This window comes from Parasteatoda tepidariorum, chromosome 4, assembly GCF_043381705.1.
Source record: "Parasteatoda tepidariorum isolate YZ-2023 chromosome 4, CAS_Ptep_4.0, whole genome shotgun sequence".
NCBI lineage: Eukaryota > Metazoa > Arthropoda > Arachnida > Araneae > Theridiidae > Parasteatoda > Parasteatoda tepidariorum.
In genome coordinates, this window is record NC_092207.1 from 11,521,586 (window position 1) to 11,548,200 (window position 26,615).

The window sequence follows — 26,615 nt, forward strand, 5'->3', positions numbered from 1 at the left end:
GATATAATATCAGACGTTTACCTCAAGAACTCCTGGATAATCTGGTGCTTAGCATGGAGAGACGATGCCTAGCAACAATTACAGTAAGGGGACGGCATATCCCATACTAGGGAACATCTGCCAGTTGTACTTACGCTTCTTCAGGCAATCATGTGTAAAGCCACTATAAGTCAAATAAAGTCTTTTTTTGTTCCATAACCTACTTTAAGATTTATATTCATTTCTGCGCCATTATTCTTTTGCCATCGTTTAAGTACAAAATAATGTACATCATATTCAAATTTCATGTCAATCGGGTGATTTCTTGTAGATTTATGACAAAAAACGCATTTGTTGCTTAAGTTTTGCACACTAGTGTATATCAAAAATAGCTCAAAATTAAAAATATTAAAACTGAAATTCCAGTTTATAAAATCGAAAAATACTTGATTAAATACTATCCAAAACAGGATAAATTTCTGAATGTTAACGAACAAAATAAAAACATTTAACATTTTTCATTATAAAAAGAAGAAGAAAAAACAGCTGACCTGTACAGGTTGTGAAAGTAGACCAAAACCTTGACCTGAATTCATGCCAAAAGCATTGATGATCCAAGTGGTGGGAATCGAAGGAACAGGAATATTAAAAATGTAATGGCCCAAAGGTCTATAATTCAGTGAAAGAATAAATATTTTACACAAAAAATATTACCCAATCACAGAAATACATAATTGCATGTTTGAAACATCTAAAGAACACTATTTTAAAATTTTGAGACATACTAAAATGTTTAAAACTGTTTAAATGTTTTAAACTCGGAAAATTTTACATTAGCTCCTTAAAATACTGAAATTTCAAATTTTTGCAATTAGAAAAACAATTGACTTACATTTTTTTTTACTGTTCCATAAACATTTCACTAGTGGTGCTATGAACGTGAAAACTTTTGAGATGATATTTATTAATTGGAGATCAATTTAATTCATAGGAACTTAAATCACAATAAAATTATGTTTAGCTTAACGAAGTCTAACTTACTAATGAATACATTGATTTAATTTTCAAAACAGTTGAGATTCAATCACTATTTAATAAGAATGGAAATATATTCATTATACATAAACATTCGGCACTTTGCAGATTTAGCAATTCCCAATAATGAATGCTTTTCAAATTATGAAATTATGGTAAGTTTTTAGGGGATTGAAAGCATATCTCTGAGACATTTATGCGTGAAATAAAATTTTACTAATAAGAATACTGAATAATTAGAAGAATAAATAAATAAGATTTAATATAATAATATGCTTCAATGTCTTCTGTTCATGAGTAATAATTAATTCACGTGTAAGCAACTCACCCAATATTTATGTCCTTCCAGAGCCAAGAACTGTCGTACATTTTCTGAATGCGGTTTATTCGAATTCGATGGAACTCCGGGATGTTTATCTGCTTAGTGGAAGGACCTATTAAAATAAGAAAATGACGCGATTACTCTTTTTTTAGACACATACTGCGAAGAAAAAGTAAGCGATTACGTGCAAAGTAATTGAGCATCGTAGATATGTATACTTACGACGAATATGTCTGCAAAAGACTAAGTTTGAACATCCCAATTGTGTAGCATGACAGAGATAGTACAAAAGGTATGAATTATGATTGAACAAATAAAAATATATGTAATGAGAGATAAGTATGTGGTATTTTACATAGATACAGGAATGTAAACCGTTAGTAATATGTAGCCGAGCTATTTTAGTAAGGGTCACCGTTTGCGCCAAAAATCTCCATAATCTTTGCTTCTCAGAAGATGGGGAAAAGGTTTGATGAGCTGATGTTTATGGTTGAACGATGCATGTATTTATCTATGCGATTTATATAGTGATATGAAAAAATATATTTCGTTTAGAATCTCTGAATTCATATTTAGGCGCGAAAAGAAGAGCAAATGCTTTTGAAACCTGACAAATCACTATTGAAGAAAATAGGTGTACAGTATGCAAAAAAGTAAACAGAATAAATGGGCCACTCTGAAAATTTTTTGATCTAATTATTCGGTCTTTACGTTCTTGAATTCAATCTTAATGATTCGAGATTTTATCTTTCAAATTTCTCATTTTGTCATGTAAAATTACATTCTTTAAAATGATGTAAAAAAAAAATTCTTACAATATCATACAAATAACACAAATTCTTCCCAATATCTTACAGTTCACAATTTTTTAGACTTTTATTAAATAAAATAACAGAAATAATAGATATTGACTACAAAATTTTTTTTTGCATGGAATTATCTTTGAATAAACGAATTTTATAATTGTATGCGAACATTTTTCGATTCGCTTAAAATTTTTAGAGATATGGCAAAATAACATTAAGACGTCTAAACTTAAGATCCCTCTTCTGACCAAACTATTAGGACCATATTTCCCAAATTGCCGCTATTCCTATATGTTGAGGATAAAAAAAATCCGGATCCATTGAAAAGAAGGCATGCTTATTTAGAGAAAGTAAGTTTTTGTGTATGATTTCCTAACTTAGAATATCGACTGCTAATTAATTGACGAATTAAACGGAACTAAATCGGGAAGAGATCAATGGGACTGAAACGACAGTACCGAAAAGGTGGGTCCGAAATGACCGATAAATACATAGTTTCAAATTTATAATCCTAATATACTAATTAATCCTAATACCAAGTCTTTCACGGAAGTTATATGCTTTTATTGTAGAATACTGTTTCCGCATTCCTAGTTTTTCACATTTAACTTATACATTATGTCATCCAAAATATCGTTAACGTACCTAACATGGAGACATTAGACAGAAATTGAAATGCTTGTTACTTTCGCTAAAGGGAAACATTTAAATAAGTTGATTCAACAACTTACATCCACTTTCATCAGATCCATCAGCACAATCTACAAAACCATCGCATCTTTTGTGAGATTTGTAGCAAGTTCCATCCATGCAAGCTCTCTGTCCAGCAGCTTCAACACAGTCATCTAAAGATAAATAAATAGAGCATCGTTATTTGCCTCTTATAAGGTTATTAATATAAAATGCTCTGTAAAGATCACTTTTAATATAGAAGATATTGCGTAATGACCATCGTTCATGTATATTATTAGAATTCTTGTAAAAAAAATGTAGTTTAAGAGTTAAACAAGCAATATAAAAAAAAAAACTTTAAAGTCAATTCCAACTTAATTTATACCTGCTATACTAAATTTAATTAATATTAATTTAATTTAATTAATGAATTAATATTTGAAAAAAAACAGTATTAACATCAAGTGTAATCCACTACAAGTTTAAAAAATGTATTTGAATTTGAGTGGATGAATAAAAAGAATTTCATTAACGATTGAAAATTTGAACAAGATATATAAATATACACAGTATAGAACCCGTTATCCGGAAATCGGAAAACCAAAAAACCGGAATGAAATTCAATAAATTTTCTCGCCATTTTTAAAAAAAAAAAAAATTTCTTCTCATAAGATTTTACGATTTTTCTTTCTTTTTTTAAAGATGTTTACCTTATCATCATTTTGGAAATAATCATTAGTGTATTACTTCATAATTTTTTTCTTATTTTTAAGATTATTTCCAAATAATTTTTTTTTTAGTTGGGTTTAAAAATAAAAAAACGGCTTTTTGTAGCGATTCAGAAAACCGGAAAAATCAGTTATCCGGAATAGCGATGGTCCCGACCGTTCCGGATAATCGGTTCTCTACTGTATATAGGAAGAGTGTGAACTAATTGTAGGAATTGGAAAAAAAAACGCATTAGAGGTCACAAAAAATATGAAAATTACTATTTAGAATGGAACACTACTGAAGAAGACACACTAAAAGCATCAAAATCGAAGTGATTGTTAAAAACACCTTCAAGACAAAACCAAACCACCTTCATCACTATTGATTTTTTGAGAGATTTCAGATTTCAATACCTCTTAGGGCTTAATTTTTTGACATAATTCTTGATGTCAAAATGCATACTCACAAAGGGATTCTAAAAGTATACATCATGGGCTGCCATTATGGGACACACTATGTATTTTCTATTCTTCCAATAAGTAAAGTAAAAAACAAAATCATGCGCATCCGGATTGGTGTATATTAAGCAATATGAATCTGTAACACTTTGATTAATCCTTATTAAAGTCGGTTTAAGCAAAAGAAGGAATAAAAATCATCAAAGATCAGTTTATTTATATAAATAGGATTGGAATGCATTCGTTTTTCGCTAGAAACCACTATTAAGATGTAATTTTCGAATAAACTGGTTTTCTTGCCTTAGATTATTTCAATCCCTTCTTTGCTGTTACTGACATCAATAATGATTGGACAGTATCCGTTAGCGCAACACTCGAATACGCAATCTGGGGAGAAAACCAATTCCATGTCTTAACCCTTTCCCTCTCCCTTTCCTCCTCTCTGATCAGTTGTATGGGAACATACAACGATATTTTCCCCATTCAAGTAATATTTTTCACATTTAATTGTCGAAAATATATAAATTAAAATTTTTTATGAGAATCTAGAGACCTTCATAGATAGTGTCGCATCTCTAATTTAGAAGCAGCAATTGCTGTTTATTTTTGAAAATTTAATTTTTTTTTCAATTATAGTTTTACAGTGTTAATTTTGTATCTATTTACAATTTAAAAACTCCTTGAAAAAGTTTTTTGCAATAACAGGACCCTGGTTGAAAGAATGTGACTTAACGTTTATCTTATATTCACAAATTACGAGTAATTTTTTCACAATTTTACAAAAACAGACCTTTCACAAAATGTCTGGACAGACCCCTGTTTATATTAATCAAAGAGTTAAACAGATAAAAAAAATACGAAAAGTATTTTGCTTTACCTTTTTGTTTTGGTATGTGTGCATCAGTAAAAACTACTAGCCCAGCATACTGAAAATAATAATATTAATTAGATATTATAAACAAAAAAGTATCTGAAAATTAAATTACATAAATATGGAAAGCCTATTATCAATTACCTCAAATATCTTGTAAGCATCGATGCCGTAAGAAGCTGTGGGAAAACTCACGAATCTATTTGATTTTCCAGTTCGTGATTGCCACGAGAAAGACAGGGTTCCGTTCCTATGCTCGTCAAAAGCATTCATTTTTTCCATCACCTTAATAAAAAAAAAGTATCCTTCTTAAGTAACATTTATACATATTACCTAAAGTTTAAGCTTTTAAATTATTAGTATTATATAAATTAAAATTTTTAAGAGAATCTAGAGACCTTCATAGTGTTGGGGAAAAAATTTTTTTTTCAATTATAAATATTAGTTTGACTACTTGAATTTTTTAATACAATGACGTAATTCCTTGTAATTTTTTAATGTAATGATTTATTACTAACGCAACTATTAGTGATAATATTACTGTAGTTTTTATTTTAAATACGATTATTGGTGTCAGCCGACATAAATGTGAGTTTACAACTACCAATGTTCAACTCCGTAGCTTGTAATTTTGAATCCAATCTAGAAGACAAGGGAACTCCTGGAACAGTAATCCCAGAGGATTGATTTTTTATGGGAACTTGGAAGACTTTGTAACACCGACACATTTAACTTGCACCAGTCACTATTTAATACACGGATTCGTTGGTCTGCTAGATTCGAACTCCCGTTCTCAGGAACGCGAGTCAATGCCCTACCAACCAGGCTATCTTGGGCCCCTATATGTAATTATTAAAAAAGTTTACAAATCTTTACATAAAACACTCGTGGTAGCGGAGTGTACATCGAGACTCCTGATGATAAAGTTTCCCTCTGCCAGCGTACCCCAGACTTCCGTTCTGTTTTCAGAAGTGAACTTCTTGCTGTCAACAGGAGTCTGGAATTTGTTATGCACAATGACCTTTGTTTTGAAGACCTTTGGATACTCTCTGATAGCCGCAGCTCCCTGCAACATCTCACCAACTGGACCCAAATTGGTGACAAAACCAGTATTTCCATCCTTAACAAAGTAAAACCCTCGTCCCTTCAACATAATATTCACCTGCAGTGGATTCCTTCTCACGTCGGTCTCTATGGAAACGACTTAGCGTACAGCCTGGCTACCGTACCCTACCTCTTCTGATCTTACATATCTTGAACTTTACTCCCTGAAGAAATCCTAGCTTCTCAGAGACTGGCTGATACCCCCACCCACCATTGGTACAAGGGAAATAAGCCTGGAGTTTCTTTGACTCTTCCCTTTGAAATGAGATTTAGCTATCGCCCCCCCTAGCTACCGGCCATCTAAAAGGTTTACTATTTTCCGAAGGAACTAAAAACCTATCCCCTTAGCCCTAAATGCCATCTACACCAAGCTTCCGCCGATCATATCCTGGACTGTCATGGTCTTCTCTGGGAAGACATCTACTCTACTCCTCTTTTGGTCTTCGATTTCATTCAGGTCAACGAGTTCAGTGATCTGGTCTGACCTAGTCAGACCAGAAGAGGATAAGCAACAGCAACATATAAGTTACGAAAATTATACTTTTATTTTCACCTTTTCAATTGCTAACATTAATATTATAGTTGCCAACTGTCATTTTTGTACTTCGACATTGGAGTAGAATCTTGTTTATAAAAACGAAATTATAGTATCCCCATTTTTTGTGCCTTTTTCACGTTGTTCAACTTTATTCCTATGTGGCGTGAAGTAAATCCTATCATAATTTCGTGTATCTCTTATTTCTCAAAAGTCAGTTTTAATAATGTTTTATTAATTCAAGAAAGAAATCATTTCCTGAAATATATACTAATTGCCTGCTTGTTTTTTATGTAATGAAAAAAGAAGTGGGATATTCAAGTTTGAATGATCGTGGGGCGGAAACTCGAATAGAGAACATATGAAGTTATGCATAGAATCTTAGTTGAGCAAAATATTGCATGATGGAATCTCGCTCAGGCAAAATGACGTAGGATGAACTCTTATACACAGCCAAAATATGGGGATAAAATCTCTCTTTGAAAAAGTATTGTTCATAGAATCTTGCACGAAAAGAATCTATTTCAGACCAAAATAAATTTGGATTTAGAAAATTGTATTCACTTGGAACTTCTCACGGAAAGAATTTGTTCTGGATAACTACGAATTGGATTTATAAAATTGTATCCACTCGGAACCTTACTTTACAGATTCTATTTAGGACAAAAATTAATTAGATTAAGAAAATTGCATTTACTCGGAACTTTACATGTAAAAATTCTGTTTTGGACAAAAATAAATTGGATTTAGAAAAGTGTATTCAATCGGAACCTTACTTTACAGATTCTATTTAGGACAAAAATTAATTAGATTTAGAAAATTGTATTCACTTGGAACTTCTCACGGGAAGAATTTGTTCCGGATAACTACGAATTGGATTTATACAATTGTATCCACTCGGAACCTTACTTTAAAGATTCTATTTAGGACAAAAATTAATTAGATTAAGAAAATTGCATTTACTCGGAACTTCACATGGGAAGATTCCGCTTTGGACAAAAAATAAATTGGATTTAGAAAAGTGTACTCAATCGGAGCCTCTCACAGAAAAAAAAATCTATTTCTGACAAAAATGAATTGGATTTAGAAAATTGTATTCATTTGGAACTTCTCAAGGAAAGAATCTGTTTTGGATAGCTACAAATGGATTTAGAAAATTGTATTAAATAAGAATCTCACGTTTAAAGAGTCTGCTTTGGACAAAAATAAATTGAACTTAGAACATTGTATTCATTTAAAGCCTCACGCGGAAAGAATATGTTTTGCACAAATACGCATTGGATCTAATGAAAAATATTGCATTAAATAAAATAATTAGTAATTTTTGACTGAGTCTTCGTGCATCAGCCTCAAAGTGCCAATAAGCCATGAGGCGGATTATCCATGCGCTAATATTCAGAAGTTTCTAATATATTTTTTAGTTCTAAAATATAAGTTCTAAAATATTTTTTAGATTTTGTGCTTAAAATAGAAAGGAAAAATAATAAGTACCTCAGCGGGACTCAGGTCACTTCCAGTACGCATTCGATGCAACACGTGATCCACTGCAGACAATCCAACATATGTACCTGGTTGGCCTTCCACTATAACTTCTATGGTTTCACCAGTTTTGTCCTTCTTGTTATTTAGAGTAACAGTAAACTGTGAAAGAATTAAAGTTTAAACACAAGATCATGCAAAACGAGAAAAAATTTAATCGTAAAGTAACAACTTTTAAAGTAGTACTACTCTAAGCAGAATTAATTTTTGTAAATTACTAATTTCCTATTACACTATTATAATCTTATTTCTTCTGAAACTAATTTCTTATAAAATAGAATTTTTATAAAGCTTTATTCTAAATTTTTGGAAAGCTAAAATTATTTGTCTTTAAAATATTTTTATGAATTTCTTATCGTGATAAATAATTAAAAGAGAATATATAAAAAGCATATGATTTCTGCAAAACTTCGTATCGAATTTGAAAATTAATGAAAGTATTAAATTATAAGGAAATCGAAATTATTACTTATCATTAAAATACTTTAGTGATTTTCTTATACCGATAAGTAAACTAAAGTAAAGCATCCCCACAACAGTCCGTTGTGGGCCAAGGAAGTTGAGACTCTACATATTCGTAACCACATATCGTGCTGTGGCAATGTATAGTTTGTCTAAGCTAAGAACTCCTCCTGCCACAAAGTCTGAGGCCGTCTGGTGCTATGGAAACGAGAATGGCGCATTTTAAGGAGGGTAGCTTCACTCTAGGACTAACACATTAGATCGAAGAGATTCCCTTTCTCTCGCAGACCCAACCCGAAAACACTCCAAAACAGGGACCCCGCACCCCTACTTGAAATAGTCATACCTCGTTACCATAGTCACCGCCACAGGTCCAGACGAAAGTCTGAGGGAGTTCTTATTTTAGACAAACTATAGTCTACTTTGATTCGCAATAAATAAATATTATGTAAATTTTAAATATATTTTTAGTAATTACGCAAAACAATGTACATTTTATAGTTTTATATCAAATTTTACGTTGTCAGTCACCATGACTGACGTAGCCAAAGCAGAAAATTCAGTGTCTGATTCGGCCTAGACGTAAAGTTCAGTGTCTGATTCGGCCTAAACAGAAAGTTCAGTGTCTGATTCGGCCTAAACAGAAAGTTCAGTGTCAGTCACTGATGTTTAACCTGGAACTCATCGTGTAACGGTGGTGTGATAGTATAACGTCCTTACTAACATTAGGTAACATTATCACTAACTTGAAAAATGATTTCTCGGGTATAGAATGCTTGAGGAAGCAAAGTTTACTTTTTAATTTAATAACCGTCGTTGAACAGCCGACCCAATTTTATGCGTTTACGACTACTAATGTTCAACTCCGCGGCCTTGTAATTTAGAACCCAATCCAGAAGACAACGGAACTCCTGGATCAAGTATTGGGAGAAATTAACCTTCGCGGAGGACTTTTTGATGAAGCTAACCCTGAGCCATCTCGGCTCAAACAAAGTTTACTGTAAAAAATTCAAAATAAAAAATAATATTTTTAAAAACCACCTTTTTGTAGTGGAGAATAATAATTAAAAAAAAATTGAAAAACGAAAAACGTGGAGCGCATGAAATACATAACAGTAATGTTATAGTGTGTGTATGTGTGCTCTTGAGAATATATGTATGGTATATCTGTAATTGTAATTGTATCTAAATGTGGATGTGGAATATGTTTGTGTATATGCANTTCCCTTAGACAAACTCTACATATTCGTAATCACATATCGTGCTGCGGCAATGTATAGTTTGTCTAAGCTAAGAACTCCTCCCGCCACAAAGTCTGAGGCCGTCTGGTGCTATGGAAACGAGAATGGCACATTTTAAGGAGGGTAGCTTCACTCTAGGACTAACACAATAGATCGAAGAAATTCCATTTCTCTCGCAGACCCAACCCGAAACCACTCCAAAACAGGGACCCCGCACTCCTACTTGAAATAGTCATACCTCGTTACCATAGTCACCGCCACAGGTCCAGACAAAAGTCTGAAGGAGTTCTTATTTTAGACAAACTATAGTCCACTTTGATTCGCAATAAATAAATATTATGTAAATTTTAAATATATTTTTAGTAACTACACAAAACAATGTACATTTTATAGTTTTATATCACATCTTACGTTGTCAGTCACCATGACTGACGTGACCAAAGCAGAAAGTTCAGTGTCTGATTCGACCTAAACGTAAAGTTCAGTGTCTGATTTGGCCTAAACAGAAAGTTCAGTGTCAGTCACTGATGTTTAACCTGGCACTCATCGTGTAACGGCGGTGTGATAGTGTAACGTCCTTACTAACATTAGGTAACATTATCACGAACTTGAAAAATGATTTCTCGGATATAAAATGTTTGAGGAAGCAAAGTTTACTTTTTAATTTAATAACCGTCGTTGAACAGCCGACCCAATTTTATGGGTTTACGACTACTGATGTTCAACTCCGTAACCTTGTAATTTTGAACCCAATCCAGAAGACAACGGAACTCCTGGATCAAGCATTGAGAGAAATTAACCTTCGCGGAGGACTTTTTGATGAAGCTAACCCTGAGCCATCTCGGCTCAAACAAAGTTTACTGTAAAAAAAATACACAAAGTGAGTATTTTACATTGTTTCTGGATATTCCATCGACAGAAAAAGTGAGACTGTCAGCAACTACTTCGCCTTCCCTTGCGATGTCGTACACTACGATGGAGGCTGTGGGTGCCATTTCCGATGACAGAGGAACTGCAAACGTTTTGATGCTCGCCGGCATTTCCTCAACACCCGAAAACAAAACTATCCCTTTCGACAAAATCTGAAAGGAGAAAAATATTATTGGCAAACTATCCATCACCAGAAGCAGCTCTATAAACAAAAAATCTGGTCTGCCCATTTGCAACTGCTATCTATAGCTGTAAAAAATTGCACTTACATTGCATAGAGCGTTACATACATATCCTTGATTAGTAATGTAGAGTAAAAGTTTTGGCTACTGTAAGAATTCAAGTAGGCCTAAAACAAATCGTCACAATTTATAAAGACTTAATTTCTTTTCATTCATTTCGTTCAAGCAAGGGAGAGAAATTGAAATAAGACCTGAAGGGCAGAAAAGGAATTAATTGTTGCTACAAAATTCCAGGATAGGTAAGGCACACCATAAGGATTAAGAATAGCATGGAAACACGTGTCTGCAAATGTCATGGTACACCGCTAGGGGCACTTTCCAATTATGAACTGCTTCTGCGTATTGAAATATTTCTGGAATCGAAATTGATTTCAGAAAAGAAATTAATTTAGCTAATTAGATACAATCAATTTAAATTTTAACATCATTTTTTGGTTGTAATGCGTTTCACCCAGCTACTGGAGATTAATAAAAATTGCTCAGCTAAATGATTTTTATTTTTTACTATGTATAAAAACTTGCAAATGTAAAAAACTGCAATGGGAATTATGCCTTAAACCTTTTTATTCTTCTATGACTTAAATTTCAAAATTATTTTCCATGAACTTCTTGAAAAAAATAACGAAACACACTATGGGTCATCTCAAGTTGTGGGCAAATGTCTTGTTCTAATTTGATATACATTTGTAAAACAGAATCAAAAACGCCTGTATATATTCCTTAAAATTCTCACATGGTGACTAACTCTATTCGAATGTATTTTATCAGATATGAAACTATTAAGAGATGGCAGTGAAAATTTAAAGCACTATAACAGTTTACTATAGACATTAAAAAATTGGTGGTAAGTACACTAAGTACTGCCTTAGGGTTAAATATTCTAAATATATAATGACTGATACCAAAATAATTTCACATTGTAATCTGAGCATTTTTATATAACATTCAAAAACATTTTCCTATCTTCAAAATTTTTTTAAATATTTTTTAAATATTTTCTAAAGTTGAACATGAAAGAATGACAGTTGTCCGATATTTTACTATAATGGCAACAGAGAAAAAACCGGACAAAGGGTAAAGTTTCATTTTTTTTTGTTGTTGCCCAAACAAGCAAAGCATGAAAACATAATCAAGTAAATCATAAAAAAATAACAATTAAATGTCTTAATGCGACACTTAGATATTTAAATAATGTTTCGTAATACTTTTAATATAAGTCATTATTATATAAGTTACTAATGATATAAGTTACGTATAATACATACTAAATATGAAAACTGTTCCACGTAGTAATCAGCTCTAACATGAAAAATAATATATTCTCCAACCTATAAATACAGAAATATTTCTGTAAATATTTATGACACACACACATACAAATATATATATAATTCATTTAGTTTTGCACACTAAAACACAAATGTTCAAAATCAATACTGTTTTAATCGTTATTGATTATCTGGATTTTGTTATTTGATAAAAAATATGCAAATTAAAATATATATATTTTTTGGGGGGTGAAGCTTTTTTTAAGAACCGTGTACAATTTTATTATTTTACTGACAAATATTTCACAACTTGATTGATGCATGCGAATCACATCGAGAGACGAGATGTAGATGTAGTAGATAATCATTTTGTAAATTTAAGTAATGAAATTTATCTTAATCTTAACAAAAAATAAATAAAATATGAAAAAAAATAACACACAGTTGAAAAATTGCGGAATATTAGGTTTGCATTTCGCACAGACAGAATTTCACTTGGAACCGAACCTGAGACCTGAGGCATGGACAAATTATCATGGACAAGAACTTTCTGAGAGGAAAAACACGTATTTTTAAAAAACAGTTGTCGTATTAAAATAATAGTCCATCATCATTTCATTCTTTCTCACTTAACGATAATGTATTTTTTTTTATATTCTTCTACCGTTAATTCAAATAAAGCTTCACATATTATCTTTTACATATTTATATATACATATCTTTCCTTCTAACTGATTTTATTTTAATTTTATAACCGTCGTTGAACAGCCGACCCAATTTTATGGGTTTACGACTACTAATGATCAACTCCGTACCCTTGTAATTTTGAACCCAATCCAGAAGACAAGGGAACTCCTGGATCGAGTATTGGAGAAATTTGCCTTCGTAGAGGACTTTTTGATGGAACTAACCCGCATTTGCGTTACATGGAGAGGAAGACCACGAGAACCGCCCAAAGTTAGCCTGACAGCAAGGGGACTCTAACCCATGATACGTCTACCACTGAGGATATTTCACTCCAGCACTTAGGTTGGTGCATCTTCTGACTGATTAATCCTAACGAATATTCAACATCCGTTGTAATCCAAACTTCCCATTATAAGTTAATAATCGCGTATAAAATCCAAAATTTAATACGCCAAGCACGAACCACAGACAGAAGACACTTCGTAATCTGGCATCTTTCTAACATGCCAATTTTCAAAGTAAACGGCAACCTCGAAAAATTCCTTTTTGCGAAATGATCATTTTTGAGCTTCTAATATTTCTGATTGATAGACTATCTTGCGATCGTATCTCCTTCAAAATAAAACAAGAAAAAAAAACGACCTCCCTAAATTTTTATACATTTATACTTAAAAAATCTTATGTTGTAATTTTTCTATTCATCTGTATCAAATACCACGACATTTACGAACTATATCGAACTTTATATCGTAAAAGAATTTATGTCGAACTTTGTGCACTCAAAATGCAATGTGAGATTTCATACGTCCCATCATTTGTCTTTTTTTCGCTGACACAATTTCAAGTGGGACAGAAAATGATACATAGACAAATAATTGAGCAGCGATGGCTCAGGGGATAGAGCGTTCGCCTTCCAATGAGGTGAACTGGGGTTCGATCCTGGAGATGGCTGGTCAATACGAATTCCGCATCCAGCTTGCACCGTCCACAGTGCTGACGAGAAATATCCTCAGTGGTAGACGGATCATGGGTTAGAGTCCCCTTGCCGTTAGGCTAACCGTGGGANTTGCCCAAATAAGCAAGGCATGAAAACATAATCAAGTAAATCATAAAAAAATAACAATTAAATTTTTTAATGCGACACTTAGATGATATTTAAATAATGTTTTATAATGCTTTTAATATAAGTCATTATTATATAAGTTCTTAATGATATAAGTTACATATAATACATACTAAATATGAAAACTGTTCCACGTAGTAATCAGCTCTAACATGAAAAATAATATATTCTCCAACCTATAAATACAAAAATATTTCTGTAAATATTTATGACACACACACAAGTTACATATATATATATAGTATATATATAGATATAAATTAGTTTAGTTTTGCACACTAAAACATAAATGTTCAAAATCAATACTGTTTTAATCGTTATTCATTATCTGGATATTGTTATTTGATAAAAAATATGCAGATTAAAATGTTTTTTTGAGTGAAGCTTTTCTTAAGAACAGTCTACAATTTTATTATTTTACTGACAAATATTTCACAACTTGATTGATGCATTCGAATGTAGCATGCGAATCACATCGAGCGACGAGATGTAGATGTAGTAAGTAATAATTTTGTAATTTTAAGTAATGAAATGTATCTTAACCTTAACAAAAAACAAATAAAACATGAAAAAAAACACACTTGAAAAATTGCGAAATATTAGGTTTGCATTTCTCACAGATAGAATTTCACTTGGAACTGAACCTGTGACCTGAGGCATGGACAAATTATCATTGACAAGAACTTCCTGTCCTGAAAAACACATATTTTAAAAAAACCGCTGTCGTATTAAAATAATATTCCATCATCTTTTCATTCTTTCTCACTTAACGATAATGTATTTTTTTAATATTCCTTACAATTAATTCAAATAAAGCGTCTCATATTTCCTTTTACATATTTATCCTTTCCTATTATCCTACTGCTATTACATATTTATTCTACTCCTTTTACATATTTCCTTCTAACTGACTTTATTTTTTATTTTATAACAGTCGTTGAACAGCCGACCCAATTTTATGGGTTTACGACTACTAATGCTCAACTCCGTAGCCTTGTCATTTTGAACCCATTCCGGAAGACAAGGGAACTCCTGAATCGAGTATTGGGAGAAATTTGCCATCGTGGAGGAATTTTTTGCTGGAGCTAACCAGCGCTGAACAGCCAACCCAATTTTAGGTTTACGACGACCAATGTTCAACTCCGTAGCCCTGTAACTTTGAACCAATCCAAAAGACAAGGAAACGTCCAGATTAGTACCCCTAGAGGTATTGATTTGCTATGGGAACATGGAGGACTTTGCGACTCGACAGATTTAACTCGTATCAGTCACCATTTACTAAACGGGGAGTCTTCGGCCGACAGGGATCAAACCCACGAACTCTTGGACATGGGCCCAGTGCCCTACCAACCAGGCTATCCCGGCCTCATCTTCTGCCTGATTAGTTCCAACGAATATTCAACATCCGTAGTAATCTAAACTTCCCATTATAAGTTTATAAACGTGTTTAAAAGTCAAAATTCAATACACCAAACACGAACCACAGACAGAAGACAGTTCGCGATCTTACATCATTGTAACATGCTAATTTTCAGGGTAAATGGCAACCTCCAAAAATTCCTTTTGCGAAATGATCATTTTCGATCTTCTAATATTTCTGATTGATAGACGTCTTGCGATCGTGTCTCCTTCAAAGTAAAACGGGAAAAAAACGACTTCCTTAAATTGTCATACATTTATACTTAAAAAAATCATATGCTGTAATTTTACTATTCATCTGTATTTGACAACGGCATTTACTAACGATATCAAACTTTATATCGTAAAAGAATTTGTGTCGAACTTTGTGCGCTCAAAATACAATGTGAGATTTCATACACCGCATCATTTATCTTTTTTCACGGACAGAATTTCAAGTAGGATGGAAAATGAGACATAGACAAATAACTGAGCCGCGATGGCTCAGGGGATAGAGCGTTCGCCATCCAATGAGGTGAACCGGGGTTCGATCCCGGCAATGGCTGGTCGATACGAATTCCGCATCCGACGTGCACCGACCACAGTGCTGACGGGAAATATCCTCAGTGGTAGACGGATCATGGGTTAGAGTCCCCTTGCCGTCAGGCTAACCGCAAGGTTATCGTGGTCTTCCTCTCCATGTAACGCAAATGCTGGTTAGTTCCATCAAAAAGTTCTCTTCGAAGGCAAATTTCTCCCAATACTTGATCCAGGAGTTCCCTTGTCTTCCGGCTTGGGTTCAAAATTACAAGGCTACTGAGTTGAACATTAGTAGTCGTAAACCCAAAAATTGGGCCAGCTGTTCAACGACGGTTATAAAATATTAAAAAAATAGACAAATAATTGTGGGATTGAACTTCTTGAGCAGAAAAACATACATTTTCTTAAGAATAATCTTTCGCGAGCTTAAAATATTTCTATGCGTGACTTTGATCACAGGAGATTTCATGCATGCAAATTTTAGTCGCAAATCAGACTTCTAAAAAAAATTTTCGTGGATTGTCGAAGGTTCTCATTACGATAAATATTATGCATTTTGTTTTTGTACTGCTATACTGTAACTAAAAATGAAACATAAGAAAAATTCATTAAAATGAAACATAAGTAAATAACTAAAGATAAAAGACCTTAGCGTTTCTTGTACTAGTTGAGACCTGCATGTGTCGATTAGATGGTGTGTAAGAAGCATATGCCAATAATGATGTCCTTACTTCTTCTCCTGAATGATCCACATACTTAGCCTGTATAAAAAAAAAATCAATAAAATGTAAGGGTGTCTACTAATTACCACCCTAAATATATACAAAAATAATGTGAAGTATTTGAAGCTGTGTTGAAAGAAAATTACTAGTTCAACAAGGTATTTATTAAAAGTTTAACATTTGATACAATTTTTTCAAAAGACTTATAAATTCATTGAAATCATTAAAATTGTATATTTTTGCAATAGTACTTTTTAAGACTAAATAAAATTTTTCATGCTATCACTGATGTGCTGACAAGTTTCAACTTGTTTATTTTCAATGAACAGAGGCTAAAATAGAGTTATTTTAAAATCAATGACTTTTAGTGTCCTTGTAAAAAAAAAATGAAGTGATTGGAGAGTTACGAATGAATATTCAAATAAGAATAAAAAGAAGAATGTTACCAAACCCTTATGAAATATCTTTTTTTTTCCTTTTCCAACTAAATTTATCATAGTCATTTTATTTGTAAGAAGAATTCAAAAAATAGTGCCATCAATTTTTATTGGTTAGAATATTTAAAAAAAAAAGTGAAGCAATAAATATCGCTAAATATTTAGCAGTTCTAAAGTCGTTTTTCAGAGCTCTTTGTCTAAAAAAACAAAACCTCACAGTTAAGTGCCTTTATTCCAATGCAGTGCTAAAATTGTTAACAACAAATAGTACCTTGCTGAAACAAATTATCTATGTCTTAGAATGGATAAGCATCTTAAATACTTAAAAGAAATCAATTAACTTTTTTAAAAAAAATATCCAGTTGGCAAGATTTTTTCACCTAGAAGAAAATCATTAAATCAATTTGAAATGATTATAATCAATTAATCATTCAAGATTTTAAAAATTCTTAAGAGCACTTTACAATTTCAAAATTATCTGGAATAACATGTTAACTTAAATGTTAACGAAGCAAAACGCGCTGTTATTAAATATTCTATTTAATTAATTCCACCTCCAATCCTGACACCTGAATTAATTAGTTTTAAACAATTTAACCAATTTCTTTTCATCCCCGTCTAGCTGTTGCCCCCGCAGAAGTACTTTGACTTCAAGTTTATCCATTTTCAAGTGCTGTCCGCGGTAAAGTCAAAGTTTTTTATGTATTGAATTTTAGTAATAATTTAATTATTGTTAAAATGATTGCACTGTAACTAAGTTTTTATTTCTATGAAAAATATAAAATTATTCCAAATAAATACTAAATGCATAACTAACGATTCAACGCTATACTTAAATTTTAAGTCAAAACAACCTAACAAAATGAATAATAACTATACTGTTGCTGATAGATAGAGAAATACTCAATTTTATGGTACCACATAAGAGATAATATATAGAGAAAATTTAAATTATAAATGTTTTTCATTTTCACAAAGTTCTGACATTTAGCACCATTTTCATCCTAAGCATAGAGAGCGCAGAAAAAATGAAAGCAAAACTTAACCAAACAGTCATGAATAATTGTTTCAAACGCACGACAGTTATTCATGACTATAAGGTTAAGCGCAACTGCCTGTTAGATTAACTGTTGCAAAGTAGCAATAGTTATAAATAAAGCATCATATTCTCTAAAAAGCGCTGTTTTATGTGAGACAGAGTTTTTGATTAACAGCTTTAATACAAGTTTTAATGTGACTAAATCTAACTTGAAAATTCGATACGCAGTAGAGAGTCGATTATCATACAGACCAATCGGGACCAAGGTCGATCCGGATAATGGAAGATCTGGATAAAAGGACAAATTTAAGAAACGATTATAAGAACGTTTTTAAGTAACTACAATTCACACTTTTTCCAGGCTTATGATTGGCAATTGTAGTAATGCCTATCATAGTATATTATTAATGGCGTGTTTAAAAGTTTTAATTTCTCAAAATTTTATTAGAAACCTATTCCCTTATTCGAAGCTACCCACATAGAAAATGTGCGAAACAAACATGAAAGTTTTTTTCCTTCAAAATCACCAAGTAACAAAAGAAGGCATTTTCAATCACTTTCAGATATTCTGAAAATAAAGAAGCACTTTTGCAGAGAACAAAAACTTTCTTTTAAAAGGTGGAAGAAACACTTCGGCGATCCGAATAATTGGACAATCCGATAAATCAGCTTACGGACAATCGGCTCTGTATAACAGTGTTCCCCAACCTTTTTATCACCCCGAGCCTGTCAGTGTTCGATAATTTTATCGCGGACCGCTGGGGGGGGGGCGTTGATTGTTTATATTTTAGATTATTTTGATTTATTCATTTTAATTTAATTGTATTTAAACATGCCTTCAAAATAAAATACAGTTACACCAAAAAATAAATATAAAGTGATTTAACATTTTAACTTACTTAAATCAATTAGTCACGATCGAGAGAGAAGACCAAGTTCTTTATTAGTTCCAATATAAATTTCGCGCCGCGCTTTCATGTTTTATTTATAATATTTACAGTTAGATGATTGATTTTTTTAAAATTAAAACTAATTGAAAGAGAAAATAGTTACAGTGGTTTTTTCTTNTTTTCCAAAATTTTTTAATTTTTTTTTTTTTTTTTTTTTTACTTTTTAAAACATTAACAAATTTATGTCACTGTCTACCCTTTTTTTTAAATAAATAAAATATTAATGGAACTATTTTTAATTTGGGATTTATTTTTAATTTGGGGTACTAACCCAGGAATTTAAATTCAGTTTCAATGAAATGGGCAGCCCGGTACCATTTGATCCACTGACCGGTACCGGTCCGCGGACCGGGGTTTGGGGAACACTGCTCTAAGTACAAATTTCAACTCTACTTTTTTCCATATTTCGAACACACTTGACACGGAAGAAAAAGGAAAGATTAAAACGAACCTCTATTGACATCGAATGGACATCATTGAGAGCTGAAAGCGTCCCGAATACTGATATGAGATCGATGTTGATTTCCCAAATTCCGAACTGAACAGGAGACATCTGTTCGTGTCGAGTTTCCAACTCCTGATGTGCACCAGTTCTGAAGAAAACAACCGTCTTCAATTCAAGTTTCTGGGATTCTACTCTCCAAGCAGGTAAAGATGAACCATCATAAAATGATACAGCTACCTAAATTTAAATGACAATAAATATGTGTTACCCGAAAGTATAAAGGATGCTAAGTTGTTTTGAAATTTATCACTTTTTCACCATTTCAAATTAACCATATCATTGCATTATTCTTAATGATCAATTTAGTCACATTTTTTGTAAAGTAATTTTTTTGTATACATATACTACGTAATGTGGGGTAGGGGATTTGTTTTTAAATGTTTCGGTGTCTTCTACTTGCAAAAAAACTACATTTAGTTTTTAACGATTGACGCATAAATACGCAAGATCTAAATAAGGTATTTTAATTTACGATCGTACCAAATATATTCAATTCATAGTTTTTATTATCTTATCAAGGTTATTATCTTAGTTCGTTATTATCTTAGATCAAGGTTATTTATGAATAATTATATGACAAAAAAAAAAGAATATCTAAATCAAAGCAAAATATTCACTCGCATTTGAGGAAAAATAATACATTTCAATACCGAAACTATAAACTCGACAATTGAAATATTTTGTTTTTTCAAACATTATCCATACAGCTAATAAAATGCTTCTGTTTTTTTATTATCGTTTTGTCCTTCATAGCATTCAAATATGCTTTTGGCTGAGTTCATGATATCCTTTGGCTAAATTAGGGGAGTCGTATGTTACGCAAATTAGGCCTCTTTCATTTTTCTCTATATAATCACAGTATTACGTTAGAAAAAGGCACATGAGGCCAAAGAAACTGTTCTGGAATGCAGATAGCAATTAAACTAATACTTCGGGATATTTTGGACTGGTACAACATAGATATGGTGTAGGATTATGTATTATGAACCGAATTATTGGAAAATTAGGCTCTTTGCAAACTGTCGACGTCATTTTGCAATGCGCTAGCAAATTTGATTGCTATAAGCCTTGTAACAGTCGGCAGATTACAATGGGCTGGATTTTTCAATTAGCTTACAGCATAAAAAAATATTACAAACAAAAACTATATATGTGAGGTGATGCAAAGAAATTTGAATAGCATTATAGATCCAAAAGTTTTGGGCAAACTAAAAACAGAATGCCCCCGACAGTGTGGGTATTTATTTTGATGATAAAAAGCAACACATAAATCTTTTATGAATATGCTAAATTGTGTAAAAGTGAGATGTCCTGATGATTGTGTAATTGTCCTGTGAAAGTTTAATTTCTCTGTAAATTTCGTGAAAACCAATAAAACCAATGTGAGTATTAAAATTAATGAGTGATTGCTTGAGAAATGGTTGAAAAGGTATACCCAATCTTCAGTTATGAAAATAGTCATAAACAGACACTTTATTTTGTACTTATTGGAGCTTCGGTAGATATAATGCTAAATAAAATTATCGTTATTATACACAATAAAGCACTTAGTACAACGTAAGTCACACTATGTCTTACTTTTATGGAATACTCCTGAAAATCATGTGTGTATTTTAATTTTCAAATTCTTGATATTTAAATTGATTTATTAAACTAATATTTTAACATTTGACATCAAAATTATACTTTTTAAAATAGTTAAAATACATTAACACTAGGTTTACGGACGTTTCGTATATACCTATCTCTACGAACACTCGTCAATTTGACGCATAAACGAATACATATAACAGCACTTACAGAGAGGCCAACACTTGCTCCGGACAGCAAATATATATTTTAAAGTGGTAGTTTATCAATTGTAATTCTTGGTTTAATAAAATCAATTTAGTAGATTGTTATCCACTACTATTTCTAAATAATTCATAGGCTTATATTATTCACCACTTTATACTTGCAAAATTTACTTAGTAGTTATTTACCGTTTTTTTTAATTATTTTGGTGCGCCCAGAGCAGTTGGCATCTCTGCACTTAGAAAGCAATGTAATTATATACTATAAGAAAAAAAAATTTAAATATGAGATATATATTTTTGAAATATTCTAGTATTTTATTTTTCAATACTCGAACTAAGCAAGTGAAACCTTTAAAATCTGACACTCTGACATCAATTGACATTCTGTGTTTGTACTTTCTATTATTACTTATCGTGAACAGTTGTTTATCGCTTGTTTTATTTGAGATAACGATATCAGATAACGGATCGAACGGTCCATGCATTCTTATTTATTATTGATGTGATGTTTGCATGTTTACTCAAAATTTTGTCTAAATTACGATTGCGTCAAATTGACGCATATCCGTAGAGATAGGTATACCACAAAGAGAATTTCAATATTTCAACTCTTTTGAAGAAAATAGACTTCAATATATATTTACCTCGGTCAATGGATAAAAGTTATTGCAAGAGATAAAATAAAAATAAAAATACAAACCGGTTTTGTAATTTTCCTCACACAATTCGAAATGCGCCAAAATGACGCGTCCCGTAAACCTAGTGTTAAAGTGTTATTGTAGCGAATACAATATTGTGTTAATATAAAACTGCAGATCCTTACGTAACATTTGAAGGGCNTATTGTTGAATAAATAAGTGCTTTCTTATATACCTATCTCTACGAACACGCGTCAATTTGACGCATGAACGAATACATATATAACAGCACTTACAGAGATGCCAACTTGCTCCGGGCAGCAAATATATATTTTAAAGTGGTAGTTTGTCAATTGTGATTCTTGGTTTAATAAGTTCGATTTAGTAGATTTTTATCTATCACTATTTCTAAATAATTCGTAGGCTGATATAATTCACCACGTTATATTTGCAAAATTTACTTAGTAGTTATTTACCCTTTTTTTTAAAATTATTTTGGCGCGTCCGGAGCAGTTGGCATCTCTGCACTTAGAAAGCAAAGTAATTATATACTATAAGAAGAAAAAAATTAAAATATGAGACATATATTTATGAAATATTTGAGTATTTTATTTTTCAATACTCGAACTAAAACCTTCAAAATCTGACATTCTGCATTTGTTCTTTCTATTATTGTTTATCGGGAACAGTTGTTTATCGCTTGTTTCATTTGAGATAAAGATATCGGATAACGGATTGAAGTATTGTCGGTACATTCCTATTTACTATTGATGCGATGTTTGAATGTTTACTCACAATTTTGTCTAAATTACGATCGCGTCAAATTGACGCATATCCGTAGAGATAGGTATACCACAAGGAGAATTTCAATATTCCAACGCTTTTGAAGAAAATAGACTTCAATATATATTTACCTCGATCAATGGATAAAAGTCATTACAAGAGATAAAAGTAATTTTCCTTATAAAATTCGAAATGCGTCAAAACCTAGACGTTAATGACGCGTCCCGTAAACCTAGTGTTAAAGTGTTATTTTAACGCGTACAATATTGTACAAATATGAAACTGCAGATCCTTACGTAACATTTGAAGGGCATTGTTGGTTTGAAAACTTGAGGACTGGATCCGAGGAACCTCAGTTTTATACTTGATTTGAATATGATGGATTGAGCGAATCCCACTTGTACCTGACTCATGTACCTCTCTCCAACTTCGATGTAAACAGACAGCTTAGAGTGGTCCAGGTGGGAAATCATTTTCCGAAGATCTGTCATGGGCAGTTTGAAATCCAAATATCCCTCGAACTGAAAACCATTTATTAAAAAACATCAATAATATTATGTAACACAAGAAGTTTTGAATGTAAACATTTTTATTTTTAACACTGGAAAGACTGCAACTTAGTGTATATCTATGTTTGCCCAAAAGCAGTCAAAATGACTGAATTGTGAAAGAATAACTAATGTGTAAAGAAATTTGTTTAAAATTAATTTTTAATATTTGTTATTTCATTTACAGTTATATAACAAGTTATTAGTAAATGCAGTCGGACTTTTATATAACGAACTTCCATTTTGCGAATTTCTCTATTTCGCGAATTTTTTCGAGGAACCAAGAACATTTTGGAAATTTCTTCGTAAAATAACTTCCAAACAGCGAAGTGAATTTTCTATTTAACGAACTTTTCTTTGAGATCCACTTTCCCTATTTCTCAAAATACAATGTGAGCTTCTGCTTGTTTTTATCACTTACAAAGTGAGCTTTTCTTTAGAAGCATAATAAATAAATCCTTTTCATAATACATATCGCTTAATTATTTAAAGCCACTAAGCTAAAAGTTTTAACTTAGTTTTTAACACACCTTTTGCTTATACTGAAACACATAGTTTCATTTACAATAGTTTCATTTACAATAGTTTCATTTACAGTAGTTTCATTTACAGTAGTTCCATTTGCAATAGTCTAATTACATAGTTCCATTCTAAATAATCGTTCAAATTTGTTGAACAGAGTTATCTTAACACATTTCTTTCAAATATTAAACTGTTATTTATAAGACAATTACTTACGTTGTTATATATACATTTGTTATAGTTCAATTTACAGTAGTTTAATTTACAGTAGTTTAATTTACAGTAGTTTCATTTACAGTAGTTCCATTTGCAATAATCTAATTACATAGTTCCATTCTAAACAATCGTTCAAATTTGTTGAACAGAGTTATCTTAACACATTTCTCTCAAATATTAAACAGTTATGTATAAGACATTTACTTANATAAAAATATATAGTCTTAAAAAATAATAACCCGCATAATTTCTACTAAAATTTTTATTTTTGTCTGTATTATTTTGTAAATTCACTTTGTCTGAGCTCAGGGGGGGAGGTTTAAACCCCTAAACCCCCCCTTGCGTACGCCCCTGTGTATAAGACATTTACTTACGTTGTTATATATAAATTTGTTATAGTTTAATTTATAGTAGTTCCATTTGCAATAGTTCCATTTCCAATAGTCTAATTACATAGTTCCATTCTAAACAATCGTTCAAATTTGTTGAACAGAGTTATCTTAACAAGTTTCTTTCAAATATAAAACCGTTATTTATAAGAAATTTACTTACGTTGTTTACAAACAATTTAGTTTCTGGTAGTTGCCCGAAGTCTTTATATTGCGTATGCAGAGATTCAATTCTCGCTTTAACAGTTAAATTTCCAAACACTGGTGATCCGCTTGTGTAGCTGAAATATAACATTCAGATTGAACCGAGTACATAACTTGAGTGAAATTTAAACAGTGGTAGAAGGAAATTACTTACTTGGCTGTGACAAAACCTCTCACAACTTGTTCATTTTCCATAATGAAAGCTGGCAAAGTTACATTCACTTCAAAGGGAGTCTGATCTAACAAAAATGCCATTAATTACCATTCCTCTGAATACTGTTCAATTTTTAGAAACATAGTCAGATTTTTATTGCGTTATATTGCAGAGTGTGTTCAGTAATGACATTTCAATATATATTTTTAGAGTTTTCGTAAAAAAAAAATGAAGGCAGAATATATACACATTGTAGGTTGAAAATTCATATTGAAGCTCAGAAGAAAGCAAGAGAGGTGGTATCCAAATCTGGAAAAAATCACTGCTGAAGAAGGACGGGCTTATATATAATAACAAAAAAAAATTTGCTTGATTATTCAGGTAATCAAACACGTTTTGATTGTTTTGTACACCCCGTTCAATAAGGATTAATCAGATTCGATAGCGTTTTCACTACCTTCTGCCTAAAATGTTAATTTTTGACCCTTACTATGGATACTTTTTTGTCTTCTTTTTTGACAAAGAATGTAAAATTATATATTATTGCAATCATTACGGGACACCGTGCATATAATTTAAATACAATTTTCTAAATGTAAATATCTAAGTCAATGGCGATGAAATTAACAACGTCTAATAATTTTGATACGCTACTTAATAATAAGCATCATAAGTAATTAGACAGATAAAATAAGAATACAGGGTGGTTGTAATTAAAGTTACCCTGTTTTGACCTACATAGAGTTCGTCCTAGAGGGCAGATGACAATGAGACTTGGTATATACTTTATATGGATTATGGGAAAAAGTAATCTGATAAAAATAAATCCCATTTCGAAGAACACAACGGTTCGAAATACCGGAATCGGAAATCAGCAAGTTATCGTATATTATTATGGTTTCTTTTAAAAAAAACTTTATTACTATCTTGAAGAGCTCTATTGAACTTTAAAATATTGCATGAAATTAGGAAGTGAAATATAAAATCGTATTTAAAAATGAAAAAAGAAAATGTAAATAAGAAAACTTACAATACTCTTCTATAAAAAAACTTTTTTCTTCTACTTGCCCCTGTAAAAAATAGATCATTGATTATTTAAAACAAGAGATTATTTTAAACAATGTGGAATAAATAGAGGATAAAAATAATATGATAAAACAAGAGATTACTCTAAACAATGTAGAATAAATGGAGGATAAAAACAATATGATAAAACATTATTATTTTAAAAAATGTAGAATAAATAGAAGATAAAAATAATATGTAATTTAGTAATTTCGTTCAAAAAAAAAAAGAAAGAAAGAAAGACATAGCGCTATAAAATTTTCACAAGTACAAATTTCCCAAATGATGTCAAAGTTGCATTTTTTTAAATAATATTCAGTTTTATTAGATATATTAAATGTGGCGATATCATCTGCAAAAAGAAATGCTAAAAGACATTCCTGGCCTATTTTAATTTTTAATATTATTATTTTTAATAAATAAGAAGTAAAAGATCCATAAAACGTTGAGGCATCATGAAAAAAGCTAACATCTAACTAAATTTAAAATTAGTGAAGTTCCGACAAAAAATTATTCTTATAACTGCTTTGTTAAATTATTTCAATAAATAAGTTAAATGAACTAAGCAAATTGCTTCGTAACATCAAAAAAAACCTGGTTCCGAGTAGGATCAAGAAAACAAAAAAAATACAATATCAACCGAAAATTTGATTCCTTCTGCCATTGATAAAATTTTTTTGTCGAGAGAATATTATTTATAAATTAAATATAAATTAAATATATA

General features: G+C 31.4%; 1 protein-coding gene across 9 annotated transcripts in view; it reads right to left on the reverse strand.

Annotated features, from left to right (window-relative positions):
* The window catches only part of LOC107436484 (CD109 antigen), a 138,509-nt gene that overhangs the window by 23,832 nt on the left and 88,062 nt on the right, over positions 1 to 26,615 (reverse strand). For 2 of the 9 annotated variants that reach the window (XM_071179416.1, XM_071179420.1), the window contains 14 exons: positions 24,827 to 24,911; positions 24,632 to 24,749; positions 23,090 to 23,314; positions 19,523 to 19,753; positions 16,571 to 16,684; positions 14,099 to 14,161; positions 10,629 to 10,817; positions 7,985 to 8,134; positions 4,999 to 5,139; positions 4,861 to 4,909; positions 2,874 to 2,987; positions 1,559 to 1,579; positions 1,343 to 1,448; positions 531 to 648 (listed from right to left, as the gene is read on the reverse strand). In XM_071179416.1, the coding sequence (XP_071035517.1) occupies positions 531 to 648; positions 1,343 to 1,448; positions 1,559 to 1,579; positions 2,874 to 2,987; positions 4,861 to 4,909; positions 4,999 to 5,139; positions 7,985 to 8,134; positions 10,629 to 10,817; positions 14,099 to 14,161; positions 16,571 to 16,684; positions 19,523 to 19,753; positions 23,090 to 23,314; positions 24,632 to 24,749; positions 24,827 to 24,911 (1,724 nt within the window). Of the gene's footprint in view, positions 1 to 530; positions 649 to 1,342; positions 1,449 to 1,558; positions 1,580 to 2,873; positions 2,988 to 4,860; positions 4,910 to 4,998; positions 5,140 to 7,984; positions 8,135 to 10,628; positions 10,818 to 12,172; positions 12,236 to 14,098; positions 14,162 to 16,570; positions 16,685 to 19,522; positions 19,754 to 23,089; positions 23,315 to 24,631; positions 24,750 to 24,826; positions 24,912 to 25,856; positions 25,897 to 26,615 lie in introns of all 9 variants that reach the window. The other 7 variants (XM_071179413.1, XM_071179414.1, XM_071179419.1 and 4 more) reach the window with 7 other exon arrangements.